This window comes from Panthera onca, chromosome D4 (genome assembly GCF_046562875.1).
Source record: "Panthera onca isolate mPanOnc1 chromosome D4, mPanOnc1 haplotype 2, whole genome shotgun sequence".
Classification (NCBI taxonomy): Eukaryota; Metazoa; Chordata; class Mammalia; order Carnivora; family Felidae; genus Panthera; species Panthera onca.
Window position 1 is genome coordinate 46,374,526 of NC_138351.1, and position 18,243 is coordinate 46,392,768.

At 41.9% G+C, this 18,243-nt stretch overlaps 2 protein-coding genes across 2 annotated transcripts; both read right to left on the reverse strand.

Annotated features, from left to right (window-relative positions):
- Window positions 1–8,481: 8,481 nt before the first annotated feature.
- On the reverse strand, window positions 8,482–9,181 carry LOC144614061 (interferon omega-1-like). The gene has a single exon (XM_078436162.2). It carries the CDS (start codon window positions 9,179–9,181, stop codon window positions 8,591–8,593), a length of 591 nt encoding a protein of 196 aa, XP_078292288.1. The 3' UTR covers window positions 8,482–8,590.
- A 5,353-nt stretch (window positions 9,182–14,534) lies between these two features.
- LOC144614060 (interferon alpha-like) lies at window positions 14,535–15,308 on the reverse strand. Its single transcript, XM_078436161.2, has one exon. It carries the CDS (start codon window positions 15,151–15,153, stop codon window positions 14,584–14,586), a length of 570 nt encoding a protein of 189 aa, XP_078292287.1. The 5' UTR covers window positions 15,154–15,308; the 3' UTR covers window positions 14,535–14,583.
- Window positions 15,309–18,243: the final 2,935 nt, after the last annotated feature.

Consider the following 18,243-nt stretch of genomic DNA (forward strand, 5'->3'; position numbering starts at 1 on the left):
CTGCATGTGAGGAAATATACATTGGAAGACTGTGTGGGAAAACATATGCAAGGTCCTATGGGAAAGTTAGTGGTTATTCTTCAAAACATCTCATTTTATTGTTTTGGACTCTGCCCCGACTTGTCCTGATGGTTTGCACCATGTATTTTAGTGGTTAAGGAATGTGTTTCTGGAGCCAGAGTTTGAGGGTTGAATCCCAGCTCTGCTATCCACTGTTAGTGGAACTTTTGTAAATGACATAAACACTACGTTCTCTAGTTTCCTCATCTTTAATGTGGGGGACAATAATGGTATTTTTCAAGGATTAGTGTGTCAAATGAGTAAATACAGACGAAGGGCATAAAAGTATGCAACAGATTGGTGGGTGCCAGAGGCAGGGGCGGGGATGGGTAAGGGGGTGGTGAAGGTGGCCAAAAGGCACAAACTTCTAGTTAGAAGATAATCAGTTCTGGGAATGTAATGCACAGCATGATGACTATAGTTACCAATACTCTATCATATTTAAAAGTTGCTTAGAGAGTAGATCTTAAAAGCGCTCATCAGAAGAAAAAAAATTGTAACCATATAAGGTGGTGGATGTTAGTTAAATTTAGTAATCATTTCACGATATAAACACATGTCAAATCATTATCTTGTATACTGTAAACTGATACAATGTTATATGTCAGTTATATCTCAGTATAACTGAGGGGGAATCATTGGGGTCTCGAATGTACTCATGCTGGTTACAGAAGATTTGCTCATTATCTAGATAAATGCTGTAGGAGGATAAGGAGAAGGGGGTTGGGGCATGAGGTAGAGAGGGAGCAAGGCAAGCGTGATTTGTGGGCACTTGACCTCTCCTGATTGCCACAGTCATCTGGGAGGGGAGGAAGCATGACATTAACTCAGTTCTGCCAGGTATTAAGAGTCTCTATCAGCACACCTGGGCTCAACTCCTAGCTTCACTTGCTGTGCACTGGATGGGTCACTTCATCTCTTGGGGTTCTGCTTTATTCATTTATACATGGACTTGATAGCATCCCTGTTTCCACAAATTGACAGGGCAATTTAGGAAGTAATATTAGTTACCTTGTAGATGGTGCATAAATGGCCAGATACATTTTTCTTTCTCTTCCTCATTTTCTGACTGTGCTGAACTCTCTTCTTTCTGATGCTGATCCACCAGGATAAGCATCAATGAGCTTGCTCACTTTTAAAAAAGAAATAGATTGAAAAATAAAAGTTTCTTCGAAAGCCGTATTAGTGTTGAGGGTTTTCATCAATCTCGCGTGACTGGTGACAAGGTGTAGCTTAGACAGATTCAATATGGCAAAAGAACACTAGTTATACATTCAGAACTGGCTGTGAGTCCTATCTCTGCCTCTCGCCACAGCCTGGATGAGTGTCCTTGAAGATATCACTTCCCACTTTGATCTGAAAATCATTCCTCATTGCAGCTCCAATGAGATTCTGGGTGAGAGAAAACTTTGCAAAATGCTGCCCAAGAATGAGTGGGTTTTACGATTAGGTAGTAGATATGGGATCCCAGGGGGCTGAGAAACTCACAACGGAATGGTTTGCTGACATTTTCTGTGTGGCAGCTGAACATACTTCCCCCAAAGGATCCTCATATGGTGAGAATGCCATACAGCCCTCTACCTAGATGGCCATCTTTGTCTGTCCTAAGCTAAGAATTTGTCTTTCTGAGGCTGGAAGGAGCGGAGTATGATGAATGAGTAACTTGCCCTTTCAGATTCATTTAAAGATTTTATCAGACTTCTGTTTCAGATGGGACTTGCATAAGGGGGATGCAGAGTGGGGACACAGTGATCCATCTAGCTTGGAAGATTGTGCAGTGGTGATGCTTTTGGCCCTCTTAGTGACATCAAGAGGAGAGGCATCATTAGGCTTTTATTTTGCCACACCTGGAGCATATTAACGACTGATGATAAACTGGAAGAACCAGGCACAGTAACACCCATGTCAAGGACAGTCAGTGGTTCTAAACTTTGGATCCATCCTTGTCGTGACTCCAAGGCTGCAGCTCACATCGAACAAGATGCCTGTGTTCAAACATGCTATGTCAGCTACAGTCTAGGAGATTGGCTTCTAACTGTGCTTTCTGTCTCAGAAAAATGGGCAAGATTATGCTAATTTTTTTTTTAATGTTTTATTTATTTTTGAGACAGGGAGAGACAGAGCATGAGCAGGGAAGGGTCAGAGAGAGGGAGACACGGAATCTGAAACGGGCTTCAGGCTCTGAGCTGTCAGCACAGAGCCCGACATGGGGCTCGAACTCACGGACTGTGAGATCGTGACCTGAGCCAAAGTCAGACGCTTAACCGACCAAGCCACCCAGGCACCCCAAGATTATGCTAATTTTAAAGTCAGAAAGACCTGGATTCAATTTCAGGTAGTATTTTGAACCATTTGAACTGTAAGGAGAATTATTTAACCTAAGTCTGTATTTTCTCATCAGTAACAACTCCTACACGTAGTTGTAGTGAGGGTTTCTCCATGCCTGACACACGGTTGCCTCGTAGACACTTTTGTTTATGGGCAAGACATGGGCAGGACAGACTGATGAATTTTAGAAACTAAAGAACACAGGGGTGCCCGGGTGACTCAGTGGGTTAAGCGTCGCACTTCAGCTCAGGTCATGATCTCACGGTTCATGGGTTCGAGCCCCGTGTCGGGCTCTGTGCTGACAGCTCGGAGCCTGGAGCCTGCTTCAGATTCTGTGTCTCCCTCTTTCTCTGCCCCTCCCCCACTTATACTCTGTCTCTCTCTCTCTCTCAAAAATAAATAGACATTAAAAAAAATTAAAAAAAAAAGAACTAAAGAACACAATCACAGTTCTGAGGTTAAGAATATTGGCAAAAATCACCATCAACCTCTTTCAGTCCCTAAAGCCCCTTGGGAGACTAAAGTGCCTAAATTTCGTTTGGAGGACCAGAGCAGGAATACCGGTGACACCAACAAAGGACACCTCAAAGGGTCCAAATTGTTATTCCCATTTTTCAACTGATTGTAAATTTATCTGATCATAATGTGTATAATATCAACTATTCTATAATAATGCAGATTTATCATTTTTTATTGTTCACACTTTTCAATGAGGACAATGAACTTTAGAAATATTAAATAATTTATCCAAGGCCACACAGTTACCAAGCAATGAAGATTCAAACCCAAGACAGTCTAACTGAAAATTCCAACCACTCTAGAGGTGCCTGGATGGCTCAGTTGGTTAGGCGTCTGACTTCAGCTCAGGTCATGATCTCACACTCCATGAGTTCGAGCCCCATGTCAGGCTCTGTGCTGACAGCTTGGAGCCTGGAGCCTGTTTTGGATTGTGTCTCCCTCTCTCTCTGACCCTCCCCCGTTCATGCTCTGTTTCTCTCTGTCTCAAAAATAAATAAACGTTAAAAATTAAAAAAAAATTTCCAACCACTCTAATTATGTTATGCTGCATTATTGACAGTGAACAGATTTTCTGGAAGATAAAGGAGAGGAGCAGGCATGCTACCATTTATTCCTTATACAGTTACTCCTACTTGGCACAATTCTTGAGTTCTGAGTGTCATTGTCTGGGTTCACATAGTTCAGCTTTTCCCAGAACATTGCTGAATGTGCACCCAGATATCTGGGGATGTGGAGATGTCTGCAGTATGTGCTCCTCTAGCTGCCTAACAGGGATATTTTCAAGTTGAAGCACCATTGGCAGTGAGAGCGGCTAGTATATCCTGATCAACTCCTTCTACCCTATATACATTGCCCAGGGAGCAGAGGTGAATGGATAAGATCTCTCAGCCTAAAGCTTCCAAGTACAGTAAAAATTTGCGAGCATAATTCATTCTGGAAACCTGCTTGTAATCCAAAGCACTCATATATCAAAGCGAATTTCATGAACCATTGGCTCAGTTGTGATCACGTGACATTTGGCATCACATACTACTTGTATTGCAAGACAGTGCTTGTTTATCAAATTAAAATTTATTAGAAATGTTTGCTCGTCTTGTGGAACACTTCCAGAACAAGTTACTTGCAATCCCAAATTTTACAGTAGTTAACAACAGGCCGGAAGTAATCTGCCAGAGTCTTACAGATCAGCATGGTCTCAAGCCAGGAGAGAGTTTGAATGGGGACTGATTTGTAAGAGGGACCTCAAAAGAACTTCCAGTCCAGGGGTGCCTGGGTGGCTCAGTCGGTTGAGTGTCCGACTTCGGCTCAGGTCACGATCTCACGGTCCGTGAGTTCGAGCCCCGCATCGGGCTCTGTGCTGACAGCTCGGAGCCTGGAGCCTGCTTCAGATTCTGTGTCTCCTCTCTTTGCCCCTCCCCTGCTCATGCTCTGTCTCTCAAAAATAAATAAATGTAAAAAAAAGAAAAAAAAAAAAAAAGAACTTCCAATCCAGAAGCTGTGTGTTTCAACTTTATTTTTTTTTTATTTTTATTTTTTAACGTTTATTTATTTTTGAGACAGAGAGAGACAGAGCATGAATGGGGGAGGGTCAGAGAGAGGGAGACACAGAATTTAAACAGGCTCCGGGCTCTGAGCTGTCAGCACAGGGGCCCGATGCGGGGCTCGAACTCACGGACCGCGAGATCGTGACCTGAGCCGAAGTCGGCGCTCAACCGACTGAGCCACCCAGGCGCCCCATGTGTGTTTCAACTTTAACCTATGCCCTTGGGAATCCCTGTGAATCTCCCTTTTAAAGGGCCAATAATACAAACACCCATGCCTTCTTCTGTTAGGTCTCTTGCCTGGTTTTCATTTGTGGAATCAGATCTGCACTCAGCATTTTTTGGATGCAAAAGCAAGAAAATTGGCCATTTCTTCTAAAGAACAGCATTAGTGCACATAGTTTAAAAATTAATAGTAAATTTAGTAAATAGTAAATAGTAAATTAAACTTGTACCTTTTCCCCACTGGTGACAAAATTATACTCCCTCTCCCAGTCTCTTTACAGTTAGATGTGGCCATGTGAATGAATCCTGGCCAACTGAATGTGGGTGGAAGTTACGTTTGCTCTGTGCAGATCTGGCCCTTGAAAATATGCCCATGTGATCAATGGTACTTTTTCTTTTTACAACTAAGTGGAAGAAGCCCAAATACCACAGCCATATTTAAAGTCACATATTGAAGGCACTAAATAGAAGGTAGCTGGATCCCTGAGTCACTGTTTGAGGGAGAACCTACCAGAAGAGTCATTTGTTCAGTAATACTTGCTTTGAAGTGTTACATGAAGGGAAGATAAACATGTGTTATGTTCAAAATACTGATATTTTCATTTGTATCTGTTTGAACATCTAACATTATCTTCACAGAGGTCTGTAACAAAATAACGTAAAGAAGGTTTTCCATGATATGTTATATTTCAGATTCTAGGGACAAAAAATACCCTCCAAAAATTTGAAAAGATAAATGAAAAATGTATTATCATAGGTTATTTTTTAAAGAAACAGATCATTTACTTTTCTGAACATTTTTTGGAGACTTTATACCTAAAATATAGTTTTGATCTCAGATCTCTTATTATTTTTTTAATGTTTATTTTTGGTAGAGACAGAGTTCAGGTAGGGGAGGGGCAGAGAGAGAGAGAGAGGGAGACACAGAGAATCCGAAGCAGGCTCCAGGCTCCGAGCTGTCAGCACAGAGCCCAACTTGGGACTGGAACTCACAAATGGCGAGGTCATGACCTGAGCCAAAGTCTGATACTTAACCAACCCTGCCACCCAGGCGCCCCTGATTTCAGATCTTTTATAGCTGGTGCAGAAAAACAGTGCAGATTGCTTTCTTTGATTTGACAAACAAAAATACAGTGATTAGAGAGTCATGAAAATAATTTTCTCATTTCCTGATTGTTTTTGGAATGTATTAAAGAGGGAAAAGCACACTTCAGCCACCCCTCTAAAAACCTCCAAGGCTCAGCAGCTACATTCCTTGCTCTTTAGACGGTTGCTGATTCCTTGCAAGTGCTTTTAGGTACCTTCAAGTAAGCACAAACCAGAAGAATTTCTACTTTCGTTTTCTGCTGTTGTTCCAGACTTCCTCGGGAGTAATGTAACCAGCAGATCCACTCCAAGCCGTGCTGTAGTTTTCTGTATAAACAGGTTGAAGATCTGTATTGTAGTCTTTGTGGGACAGCTTGAGAATCTGATGGCAGAAACAGGTGGCTTGTGCCTTCTGGCTGTTGATATCTATTTTGTGGTAAAAAAAAAAAAAAAAAAAAAAACCCAAAAAACCCAGGTCCTGTTATTCTGGCGTGACTGAGAAGCTATCATTTTTCAGATATCTCAAAAGCATGATTTCCTGTTTTTCACAACCATCAGATTCAGGGGGGCTGGCACAAAGCATCACCAGCACTATTAGCGAATAGATTATGTCACTGCGATCTGTGATTCCTCAGGCCATAGTGAAACACGCGTGGACAGCAATCCGCAGCGCCTCCAAGGCCCCCTCGCTGCGCCCCAACCGCCAGAAGGGGGCGCCCAAACTCTTCATAACCGCCGACCCACATTTTCCTCAAAGTCCCACCTTATTTCTGTCTCCACTTCACAAACAAGCTTCCCAAAATAATTTCCTATACACAGTGCCAGTAATTCCTCTTCTTGTGTTTCCTCTTCAACCTACACCCATCTTGTTTCTGCCTCATTAATTCCACTAAACCAGATCATGCTAAGGTCACCTATGGCATCTGTTTTCAGACCCCCTGGGCAGTTCGTCTGCACCTACCCTGTGAGCACCACTCTGACCCTTCTTCCCTGTGGGGGTCTCTCCCCCCATGTGTTATCGTCCCCATGTGTCCTTCCAGCTGGACTGGCCACGCCACCTCTGTGCCCCTGGCAGACTATCCTCTGCTTTGCCTCCAAATGCTGAGGGTCTGCAGGACTACATTTAGGTCTCTTCTCATTGCCCACTCTACTTAGAAGTGACCATATCCAGCTAATTTTTTCATGGCACTCGGGTTCAGGTGCACACTGGAACACTAAAGAGCGGAAGAGGGCCGACGTGTTAGAATGTGGTTCAGCTCAAAAGACCTCACAGGTTGGAGGATGGGGCAAGATCTATCCCTGCAAACTAGGCATTACATGAGCATCCTCACCAAGCTGGAGGAACCCAGCTGCCTCCCAGGGTGAACACCGGTTGTCCTGATGGTGATACGTTCACCTAGCTTATGATGCCCACTGACGTACCCTGGGTCGAACTCCTGGAAAGAGTTAAGGATGGAGCAGTTTGTTCTTGCATGCTACCAAAAAGCCTCCAGAGTTAACAGGTATGGTTTACCCATAACCTGCTTATTTCCTTAGAGGCCCAGCACCTTGTCTGGAGCCCAAGAATGATTTGAGGGACCCTCAGCCATTTCTCTGCTCAGCTCCAGTCTGAAATCAGAGGTCTGAAGAGAGAATAAGGCATGTATGTAATGGGAATCCAGTTCTTCAAGAATATCAAAAGGGAATTTTCAAGTCATATTTTTGTACAACCTAGCTGTTGCAATTAACATACAATTGTTTCAGCCTTTCTAAATCAAAGTTTAACCTTTAAAAAAAAAAAAAAAAAGAGTGACCATATCCAGGGGTGCTGAGTGGCTCAGTTGTTTGAGGATCTGACTCTTGATTTTGGCTTAGGTCATGATCCCAGGGTCATGGGAACAAGCCTCGCATCAGGCTCCACACTGGGCATGGAGCCCGCATGAGATTCTCTCCCTCTCTCTCTCTCTCTCTCTCTCAAATAAAAGACAAAAATTACCACACCCATTCCCATGTGCTCATTCCCAATTATGTAATAAAGAATCTCAAATTAATACCACCCCCGCATAGCATTTGTTGTTCATTGCTGACCCCATGCCCAACAGCCAGCAAGACTTCTGCAATTATGTATTTCCCAAGTGCATCTTCCCCCGTCTCAAAATTATTGTATTTAAAGCTTCTATGTAAGAATAACATTTTCCTTTACATCATTTTGTGTTTTTTAATATAATTAAAATTTTTAAAATATTTATCCTCTTTTAATGCCTCTTTCCCTGTGAGACTAAAAGTTTTGACACAGAAGTTGCCATGTTCGATTTACTCCGCTGTGCTTTGTGAAGGTGATTCTGCATCTGCCGTCTTGATTTCCTGTTTACATATGACATGAACTGAAAGGATGAGTAAGTAGATGAATACTACCATCCATTCTTCCATTTGCTTTAGAACAACCAAGATTTGGATTTAGGGTTTAAGAATAAAGAGACTCAAGAAATTGTCTTTCATAAGAATTTAATAAGACAAAATGCATATTTAATAAAATAGGTGAATATGATTTATCAATTTTAATACAGTGTAAAGGGAAATATCTTTTATATCAAAATATAAATATAAATATGATAAGCTACAAGAATAAATAAATAACAATAAATAAATAACATCAGGGCAATCATCTCTTAAGGACTGATGATCCTGAAGCCGGATTTTTTTTTTTTTTACATATTCTTGCTTAATACTACTCACAAAATATTTGTGGAATTAAAGTCAATAAATTCTGTAATGAAGGCTGCAGTGAGAGTCTCTTGAAGTGAGCAGGCATAGTGCAGGGTGATGTGGCACGTCAGGCAATGAGAATCACTTCAAGGTGACCCCAGGTCTCCATCCTTGATGGCCAAGCTGTCTTGCAAGGTCGCCGAGGAGGACAAGGCTCTCATGATTTCCAGTCTGACAATTTCCCAGGCGCAGTCACTGTATCCCTGGTCCTCCAGGTAGACGCGGATGTCCTGGAAGTACCTCTTGATGGCCAGGGCAGGGCCGTGCATCCCCGGGGCGCGCTCTCCCTCGCCCGTGGCCTGCACCAGGCAGGCGTCCAGGGCTTCCAGCTGCCGGTGGAGGCCAGAGCGGAGTCCGTGCAGCGGCGCGGGGCTCCAGGCCGCCGAGGAGCGCTCCGTGTGCAACAGGTTGAACGTCTGCTGGAGCAGCTCCCGCAGGACGGCGGCGGCGGCCTGGGCCTCCCGGAGCTGGCCGCCCTCCAGCATCTCCCGGGGGAAGCGGAAGTCTTTTCTGGCCCGCAGGCACAAGAAAGGGGACAGTCTCTGCATCTGGCCCAGGAGCACCAAGTTGTCCCTGCTAACCTGCGCGTGGCTCCCAGGCAGGGCACAGCCCAGAGAGCCTCCAGGGCGGCAGGTGAGCAGCGCCAAGGCGGTCAGCAGAGGGCGCAGGAGAGCCATGGGGAAGCCGAGGGGGCTGCTGGGCGGGCTGAGCTGGGCGGCTGGGGGACCTCGGGGCCGAGGTTCTCTGAGCACGGCCTCGAAGCATGGCTCTTAAATAGGGAACGCGGACAATTTCATTTTCTGAACATCCTCTCCACTTCTACTTCCTTTTTTTGTTTTCATTTATGCATTCTCCTTATTGTGTAAGAAGATGTCATCAATCTAAAATACTACGTTGGCAATGGAAGCTTTATTTCCCAATAAACTTCTGATATGTCCACCCCAATGGACACTTATCAACCAAATGAGAAACGTCTTTGTCCTAAAGACTGGAGTGATGTAGGCATGTAGGTACTCATACACACACCTGCTCACATATATGTTTTCATATATGAACATTGCTCTTTGTGTTAGAAAGAAACTGGCCTTGATTGTGGACTAGGTTTTTACCCTCTTTACTTCATACAGAGACAGGCTCCTTCATTCCTATGGGTTTTTGTATCTTGCTAGGTTCTGACCAGACCACGTACGGTAAATAAGCTCTTTAGAACCAGGACTGGGTTTTAACTACTGTTGTATTCACATTAGAGACTTGTGGTGATAAGTGAATGAGTTTCTTGGATGTTTCTCTTCATTCTAGAAATAATTGATGCAGGTCCATGCAGTTATGCTTCACTGGGGCCTCAGGGTCAAGACTAATACAGACACTATCCTTCTGCCATTTTGTAACCTGTCTACAGTGCTCCTCAGACTGTGCCAGTGTCCCCAGCAGGAAGCCCGGTTCTGGTCTGGGACATGTAGCTGTGAAGATTCTAATCCCAGATCATTTTATTTTCTCAGCAAACCCTCACGCGCAAGGTTGTTATCACCCCTACTAACATGTTCCTCTGGAGTGACTGAGTGTCCTCAACCCAACCTCTCCTGGACTCACTCCCCGAGGGCAGGCTCACCTTGTCCTGAGGACATTAGAATTCCTCTGCTGTGGAGAGGCTAGGTTCTTTGTTAGCAAAAGAGTTAATGCCCCTAGATCCTTGGCCTTGTCCCTGGAGTGTTTGTGTGAGACACCCTAGTTTTCAGTGGTGACCCCTTCTTTTCCTGAGCAGGTATCAAAGTGTCAACAGCCCTCAGATGCTGAGGGTCACAGTTAGTTTCCTCTAAGTAAGGGAGTGACCCAACTGTAATCATTTCACCTTTAGTAAACAAATACAGTAAAACCTTGGATTGTGAGTAACTTGTTCTCTGAGTGTTCGTCAAGAGGAGCAAACATTTCTAATAAATTTTAACTTGATAAAGGAGCGATGTCTTGCAGTAAGGGTAGTAGGTGATGCTGAGTGTCACATGATCACCACTGAGCCAATGGTTCTCTCTTTCTCTCTCTCTCTCTCTCTCTCTCTCACTGCTGGATTGTGGGTGATCCTCTCCCATGCTCAGATGCTTGGTCTCAGGCCACGGTGTTTGGCAGAAATTTGGGATTTTTCAAAATGCTGGAAGGTGTCCACAACTGGCTCTCGTGTATTTTTTGTCATTTCTAAGCACCTGTGGACAGTCCTTTGCTTTTCCATACAAGAGGAAGCTTAGGAATGCTTTGCTTCATTCTAGGTCAGGCTGCCTGCAGATATAGACCCTTCTTCTGCTGCCTTATTGCCAGTTACATTAAATACAGTAGGCGGCAAGAGTTTATTAATACTGTACTGTAGTCAACAGCTTCCAGCACAGAAACTAGCTACTCTCCATTGTTCATTCAGTCTGGGTATTTCTCTTTGGCTTCTTAGTCTGTACATCTGTCTGAGGGTCAGAATGTAGGGGGTGAGGCCCCGGCTATTATGTCGGGGAGAAACAGACTTCTCTCCTTTACTTACTCGTGTTATTTCATTTTAAATTTAAAAAACAACAACAAAAAGAATTTTAATGACTTAGTTTTTACTCAGTGGTTTACTGGACATTGTCTTGCTCTTCCTGCATCATGTTTTATATCATCTGCAGGTTAATACAAAGGCAAGTAAAAGAATGAGGGGCTGCACCATTTTTCTCTATATTTCCAAGATATCAGGTTTTTGTTTTTTTGTTTCTCATTTCAACTCTCCTAGAAAGCAAAACACAACAATTGTGTTGGGCAAAAGAAAATATAGGTCTGAATGTCATGAAAATGAAAAAAGGGAAGTGACTTCTCTGCTGGCAAAAAAGCAAAGGGCTGGTTAACACAATCGGTGCAGCAAACTGGGGGCCGGGAGCTCTGGCAGAGGGAAGAGTGAAGGCCACACTGAATTCCCCCAAATCAGGAAAATAGCTGCTTTGGCCTGAGGCTCAAAGGAGAGAGCTGGCGGATGGTGATCACTCCCTTCGCCCGCCCGTGCCTCCCACCCTGAGACTCGGTTCTCCAACACTTTCCAGTATTTAGCACTTAATACCTCTGGGATTGAAACTGAATATGGCTATAGAGAGTTTCAGGGCAATACTTAGTCCTTGTCATAGACAGCGTTAGAATCTGTTGTTGCCAGCTGGTAGCTTTTTGCAGCTTGAGGGGACATCCTCAAGAAGTGGCGGGATTTCTGCAGGGATCCCAAGCCAGCCCTCCAGTCTTGGTCGCTGCCCTTGCTGCACGTGGCCACCAGGGGGTGGTCTTCTCTGAGAGGAGCTTCGGTAGCCCACCCTTCAACCGGATCCTCCTTTCTGTCTTTTTCGCCACAAGTGCTATTACATCACATTTGACGGTAGTAAATAAAAAGCGTTTCTTGAAGATGTTTCTGCAAAACTTAGGGATTTCATTTGATTTTTAGTTTCTACTTGTGACATGCTGCTCTTTAGGGAAACGTTTAAGCTGAGACCACAACAGACCAGAAAGCTGCTGTGTGAATAGGCTGACAGTTGAAGGGAGTGAGTGACAGGGTGTGTGGGGACTTCCTTCTGGGACAGGGAAGAAACGATTAGGACAGGGGAATGTATCCTGTAATGCTGGGGGTGGGGCAGGTGCCAGAATATTAATGAAACATTATATTCTTCTGTACTCCCATCTAGATACTTATTCTTGAAACTCAGATATTAATACAAGCCACCTTTCCTCATTAAATATAAATAAGACACTTCTTTGAAATGAGGAATGAATCAGTCAGCCTTCTCTAGAATTCATGACAGATTTCTGTTTATTTAGGCTGCCTCCTTTGAAGGTCAGTTACTGAAAGGTAGGACACACAGTAAGAATTTTGCAGAAAGAGACAAACACTATTCTCATTTATAGCCACTGTATGAAGAAAAATAAGGACATACGAACCATGTTTTCAATTGCTACTCTATGGAAGATGTGATCTTGGTGCCTTTCAAGTGCCTGAGTTCAGTTACTATTTAGAACATTCTGTTTAATTGTTAAATGTTTTTTTTCACTCCTGAATTATACACAACTCACATTTTCTCTATGGATTTCTGTTATTCATGTTGTGTCTTTAGCTGATTTTAACCAGTTCTTTTCATTGCCTTAAATACTAAGAAACACAATGCCTGACCCAGCTTCCCACTCTCATGTGAAGAAAGTCTGTTAGTCCTTTTTTTTAAAGTTTATTTATTTAGTTTGAGAGAGAGAGAGAGAGAGAGCGCACACAAGCATGAGTTGGAGAGGGGTAGAGAGAGGGAGAGAGAAAATGTCAAGCAGGCTCCATGCTGTCAGCATAGAGCCCAACACCTGGCTCATCTCATAAACCTTGAGCTCATGACTTGAATTGAAAACTAGAGTTGGACGCTTAATCGAGCATCCCCAGGTGCCCCAAAAGTCTGTCAGTCTTCATGTCCATGACAATTGTGTTATTTTGGGATCCACCAAAGATTGTAATATTCGTAAAACTGGGAGAAATTACCAGTGAGTACCGTTAAAGAATTCTTATCATATCAAATTCTCCTAGAAGGTGAAACGTGCTATAAAGTGGCTGTAGTAAACCACTGTCACAATACGAAAGGTAAGCAAATTAGTTAATAAAGCCAATAATTCCAGGAAATATTATTGTATCAGTGGTAATAGATATTTTGATGAAGGATTAAATTAATTATCTCTTCTTGCCTAGTGAATTCTTAAGGTTGATCACCTTGCTGATACACAAGGTAGTAATAACCAAGAAAGGATAAACAATTTAAGTAACTCAGTAAGTCATGACTCAAAAGAAATATAATACTAAATGCATTAATACGATTTACTGGTACATTAAATCCATGAAATCACTCACGAAAACCATATGGCACAAAAGGGAAAACTCTGCACGGAAAAACTAACCCACATTATTTTCTGAGAACCCACACTATATTCTTCTCCACTTCAGAGGAACTAACTTCTCTTATTTATGTTACCACATGCTCCAGTGTGGTTTCTACTTATTAATTCCACCAAACCAGTTCTCCTGAAAGTCATGGGTGGTATCGATTTTTGTGACATAGCAGCTAGTTAGATCCACATCTTCCTTGAATCCACTGATGCTTTTCTAAGCACATTTATTTCCTTAAACACACTCAACATCATCCTTTCTTGTTATCCTTCTACTGAATGGCCGGTATACCTGCCTATCCTTTGTGGCTCTTCTCTCCCCTGCTTTTTCTTAGAATCAACATAAGTCTTTTTGTCACACTACACTGTCTCACCCCATGACCACCTCTGTTTCTGGCTTCCCAGGACTAGAATGGACCTCTAGCCACGGCGTTTTTTGTAAAATATAAGCTCACCTATCCACTACAACGGGCATGGGCACTTCCATGTGTATCAGTCAACTGTAGAGGAGACCGACAGCTTTCACTTTTATTCCTGACATTCCTCACTGTAGCATCAGTTGAATGAATTCACTTCTTTCCCTTCTTCAATGTAATATTAAGCAGGATTATTGTTTTTGGATTTCTGTCCCTATGAAAATCGAAGATAAAGACAGCGGGAACTGTATTTACTGTGTCCCATGTCCTAAGGGCGACAAACAACTTGCCTTAGAGGAAGTCAGTTGTTACCTCTGATTTTAATAGAATCTGATGGGTAAATGAATTTTGTTGTCCATTTTTCAATCAAGTCGCACCATTAGGCTTGGTGGTACTTTTTACAAACACTTCCTGCAGTAAAAGTGAAATAAAAAAAGATATGCTTACTAAATATTAAGAATTCATTTTATTATATTACTGCAACATAAAGGTACACATAGTATTACTTGAAATAATTTATACATTATACATATTTAAATAAATAAATATTTAAATAGATAAATAGACATCAGCATGGTTATCTGTAAGCAACTAGTGATTGTAGAGTAGGCATGATGTTACTTAATACTCCTTGAAAACATTTGACAAATTGACTACATTCTTGTCGCCATTACAGCAGAAATCAGAGTCTTTGACATGGCAGAACACATGGAAAGTGTGTATTATTAGTCAGTGAGAATCATTTCCATGTTGAATAGGTCTCATTTCTCGCTCCTTAATCTTTTCTGCAAGGCTATTGATGAATAATACAAGGACCTCATAATTTCTGCTCTGACGATCTCCCAGGCACAAGGGCTGTATTTCTTCTCTTGCAGGTAGAGGGAGAGTCTTTGGAAGTAGTTCCTCAGGATGGAGTCCTCGTTCGTGAGGGGAGCCTCTCCCTCCCCCACCTCCTGCATGACACAGGCTTCCAGGCTGGTCAGCTGCCGATCAAGTCCCGTGCAGAATTCCTCCAGGAGGGCGGTGTTCCAAGCAGCAGACGAGGACACCTCTGTGCAGAAGAAGTGGAAGATCTTCTGGTTCGTCACGTGCACCACAGAGAGGGCTTGGGCCTTGTGGGACTGGTCTCCACCAAACACGTCCTGGGGGAAGGCGAAGTCATTTCTGTCCTTCTGGCAGGAGCTGGCAGGGAGTCTCCTCATTTGTCCCAGGAGCGTCAAGGCCCTCCTGTTCAGCAGGCCGTGGGTCTGAGGCAGGTCACAGCCCAGAGAGCAGACGGAGTTGCAGCCCAGCGCCACCAGGGCCACCAAGAAGGAAGAGGGCAGCGCCATCGGGGATCTTGCAGATGCTGTCGGCCTGGCTGGGGTGGGCGACTCTGTGACCCGTGGCTCTAGGTTCTCTGAACATCTTCCCTTGTGCGCGTGGCTTAAGTAGGGAACATAGTAGTTTTCAGTTTCTGAAGGTTGCCCTTACTTTCCACTTCTGTTTTTGATTTCCTTTATGTACTTTCTACACGGGTTTAGAGCACTGTTTCCAACCATATATATTATTTTCATTATTGGTGATGTGTCCAGAGTCTTTTTGTTTTTTTTTTTTTAATTGAACCATCCAAGATCTTAATAACGCAGATACCATATATGTATATATATATATTATATATATATATATAATATATATATGTTATATATATAATGTTATGTTATGTTATATATGTTATATATAATGTTAAATATATATGTTATATATATAATATATATAGTTTATACTCTCTATATATAGTTTATACTCTATTTATATCTGATTTTTGTACATACAAAAGAGAGTGTAAAGTTACTCTTTTTATTCTTTATAAGTACAGGGATAATAATGACTAAAAATTTTAAGCTACAGGCTAAATTTTAAATCCATTGATGCTTAAATGTATTACTAAATGTGATGAGTAATTTATAATGTATTTACTTATATTAATTATAAAATGTAAACCAAATATGCAAATTATCAATTTCTAAAAAGAGATATTAATGATTTCAATGTATTCAAATATTTAAAATAATTCCAAATTGCTAACAGCAATTGTAAAAATATCTTATTTACTTGACATTTGTTTTTAGTGTCCTGGATTTTAATGCTGTGTTGATGAGAATATAAGTTTTAACTGCACCTGCCTCTAGATACTCTTGAAGGCACTGTCAACATATTTTTTTTCTGTTTAGTACTAGATATAATTATTGAAGTTTTGGTAGGTTTTGTAGAATTAAATCATAAAATATGATCTACTTCTATTTAATTCCCAGAGCCTGTATAATATTGAGGCTCAGATACAAGCAACATCCACAAGACAGACAATGACAGCTCACAGGTAAGCAAAGGACACCTCTCCCAAGATGACTTTGAGACCCAGAAATCAATGGAGACAGACTCCTCCAATCACAGAGCCCCATTATCCCGACGTTTGACACACTGAGCTTGGAAACATTTTGTGTCTCTTCCACGATATCAACGTCAATGCTTCTTGTGTGATACTCATGAAAAACAATGAGAGAATAAATACTAAGGAATAAGGTTTTGTTGGACTGCTCCAAGGTTGAGCTTTGGAGTGCCACAGATCATTGAAATATTTAAGACATGTTCACAACCTTAAGAGCTAACAGTTACACGGTTGGAAGCAATTGTTTTTTTGTGTTTTTTTAAAATTTTTAAATGTTTATTTTTGAGAGAGAGAGAGAGAGAGAAACAGAGTACAAGTGGGGGAGGGGCAGAGAGAGAGGGAGACAGAATCTGAAGCAGGCTCCAGGCTCTGAGCTGTCAGCAGAGAGCCCGATGTGAGGGTCAAACTCACAGATCAGACCACAAGATCATGACCTGAGCCAAAGTCAGACACTCAACTGACTGAGCCACCCAGGTGCCCCAAGGTTGGAAGCAATTGTAACCACTGTTCCATCTGGTGAGGGAATGTTGATGATAGGGGAGATTATGCAAATACAGAACTAGGGAGTATGTGAAAAATCTCCTTATCTTGTAGTCAATTTTGCTGTGAAGCTACCAACTCTCTAAGAAAAGTATGGTTTTTTTCAAAAATATATAAAAACTACAGAAATTGACCTATTATACTATTAGAGTCAGTTCTTTCCAGATAGGAGACTTTTTTGCTCTTGAGAAAAATCTCCTGCAGATTTGCACTTAGAACACAAGCCAGATCTCCAGACTTGGTCACTATCTTTGTCCTTCTTAGGCCTGTAGGTGGCATTCTTCCTTTGTAAATATCATGACAGGCCACAGAGTAAAATGATCCTTTCTCTTTCCTTTTCCCCTATTGCCACCATTACATCATTGTAGCAGGGACATCTTCTCATGTCCAAAAATAGCCACCAGGAGAAAAAGAAGAAAACAAGGCCTCTCCTAGGAGAGTCTGCAAAAAAACCTAGAACTTTCACACAGCTATTGGTTTCAGTTGGTGGCTTTGTACTTGGAAGTAAAATTGCCAGACAGAAACCACAACGGAAGAGGAAGCAGCTCTATGAATGGACAGGACAGGTTAGTGAGGAGTGAATGTAGAGAGCAGAGCTCATTGCAGCGAGGGGGTGGGGGGTGGGCAGGCGGGGTGGTTCCTACTCTTGGGATGAAGGAAATATTATGATATGGGAGTGAAAGAATAAGGTCCAGGGAAACAAAGTGGAAGAAGGAATGTGCTAGGTATCAGAATGTATAATGTGTACATTATATTATCATGTATACAATTACATACAAGTGAGATTCACATGTTCCCAATTCTGTGTGTTTAGACTATCAACATTCTTTAGTGAGTAACAGAGACAAGGCTATCAATTTACTATCCTCTTGTAGACGCCTATGAAAAAATAAGAAACTTGTCAGCACCTGTTAAGTCCTCACTCAGTGGAAGACACTCTGTTAAGTACTTTGAAATATTCTAGATTATTTAATACAATTCTAGGAACATTTCCAACCTACTTTATTATGGGGAAACTGAGATCCAGAGGGGTTAAGTGAATTATTCAAGATCAAACATTTAAATTCCTGGGTAAAATCTACATGCAGTACATAATCCTTTATCACAGGCATAAATCTCACTAACAATTCTTACTATGAAATTCTCATACATTTGAATCCCCAAATTATACCCTTTCTTGATTCTGGCTTTTACTGATGATGCTCTTGCTTTTTAACTTTGCTTGTTAGATATTGGAGAACAGAAATTTTCTGATTACCTTTCATGTTTTCATCTTATGACAGAAGCATCCCTGGCTATCATATCCATTGCAAATTCATTACTTAATGATGTCTAAGAAGTTATGATTTTTCTGAAATCATTGCTCTCCCTAAACATCAAATCTTCATTTAATCAAAAACAAAGGAACAGTAGAGAAGTCCAGACATAACATTGTCTATGAAAAAGTAAGAGG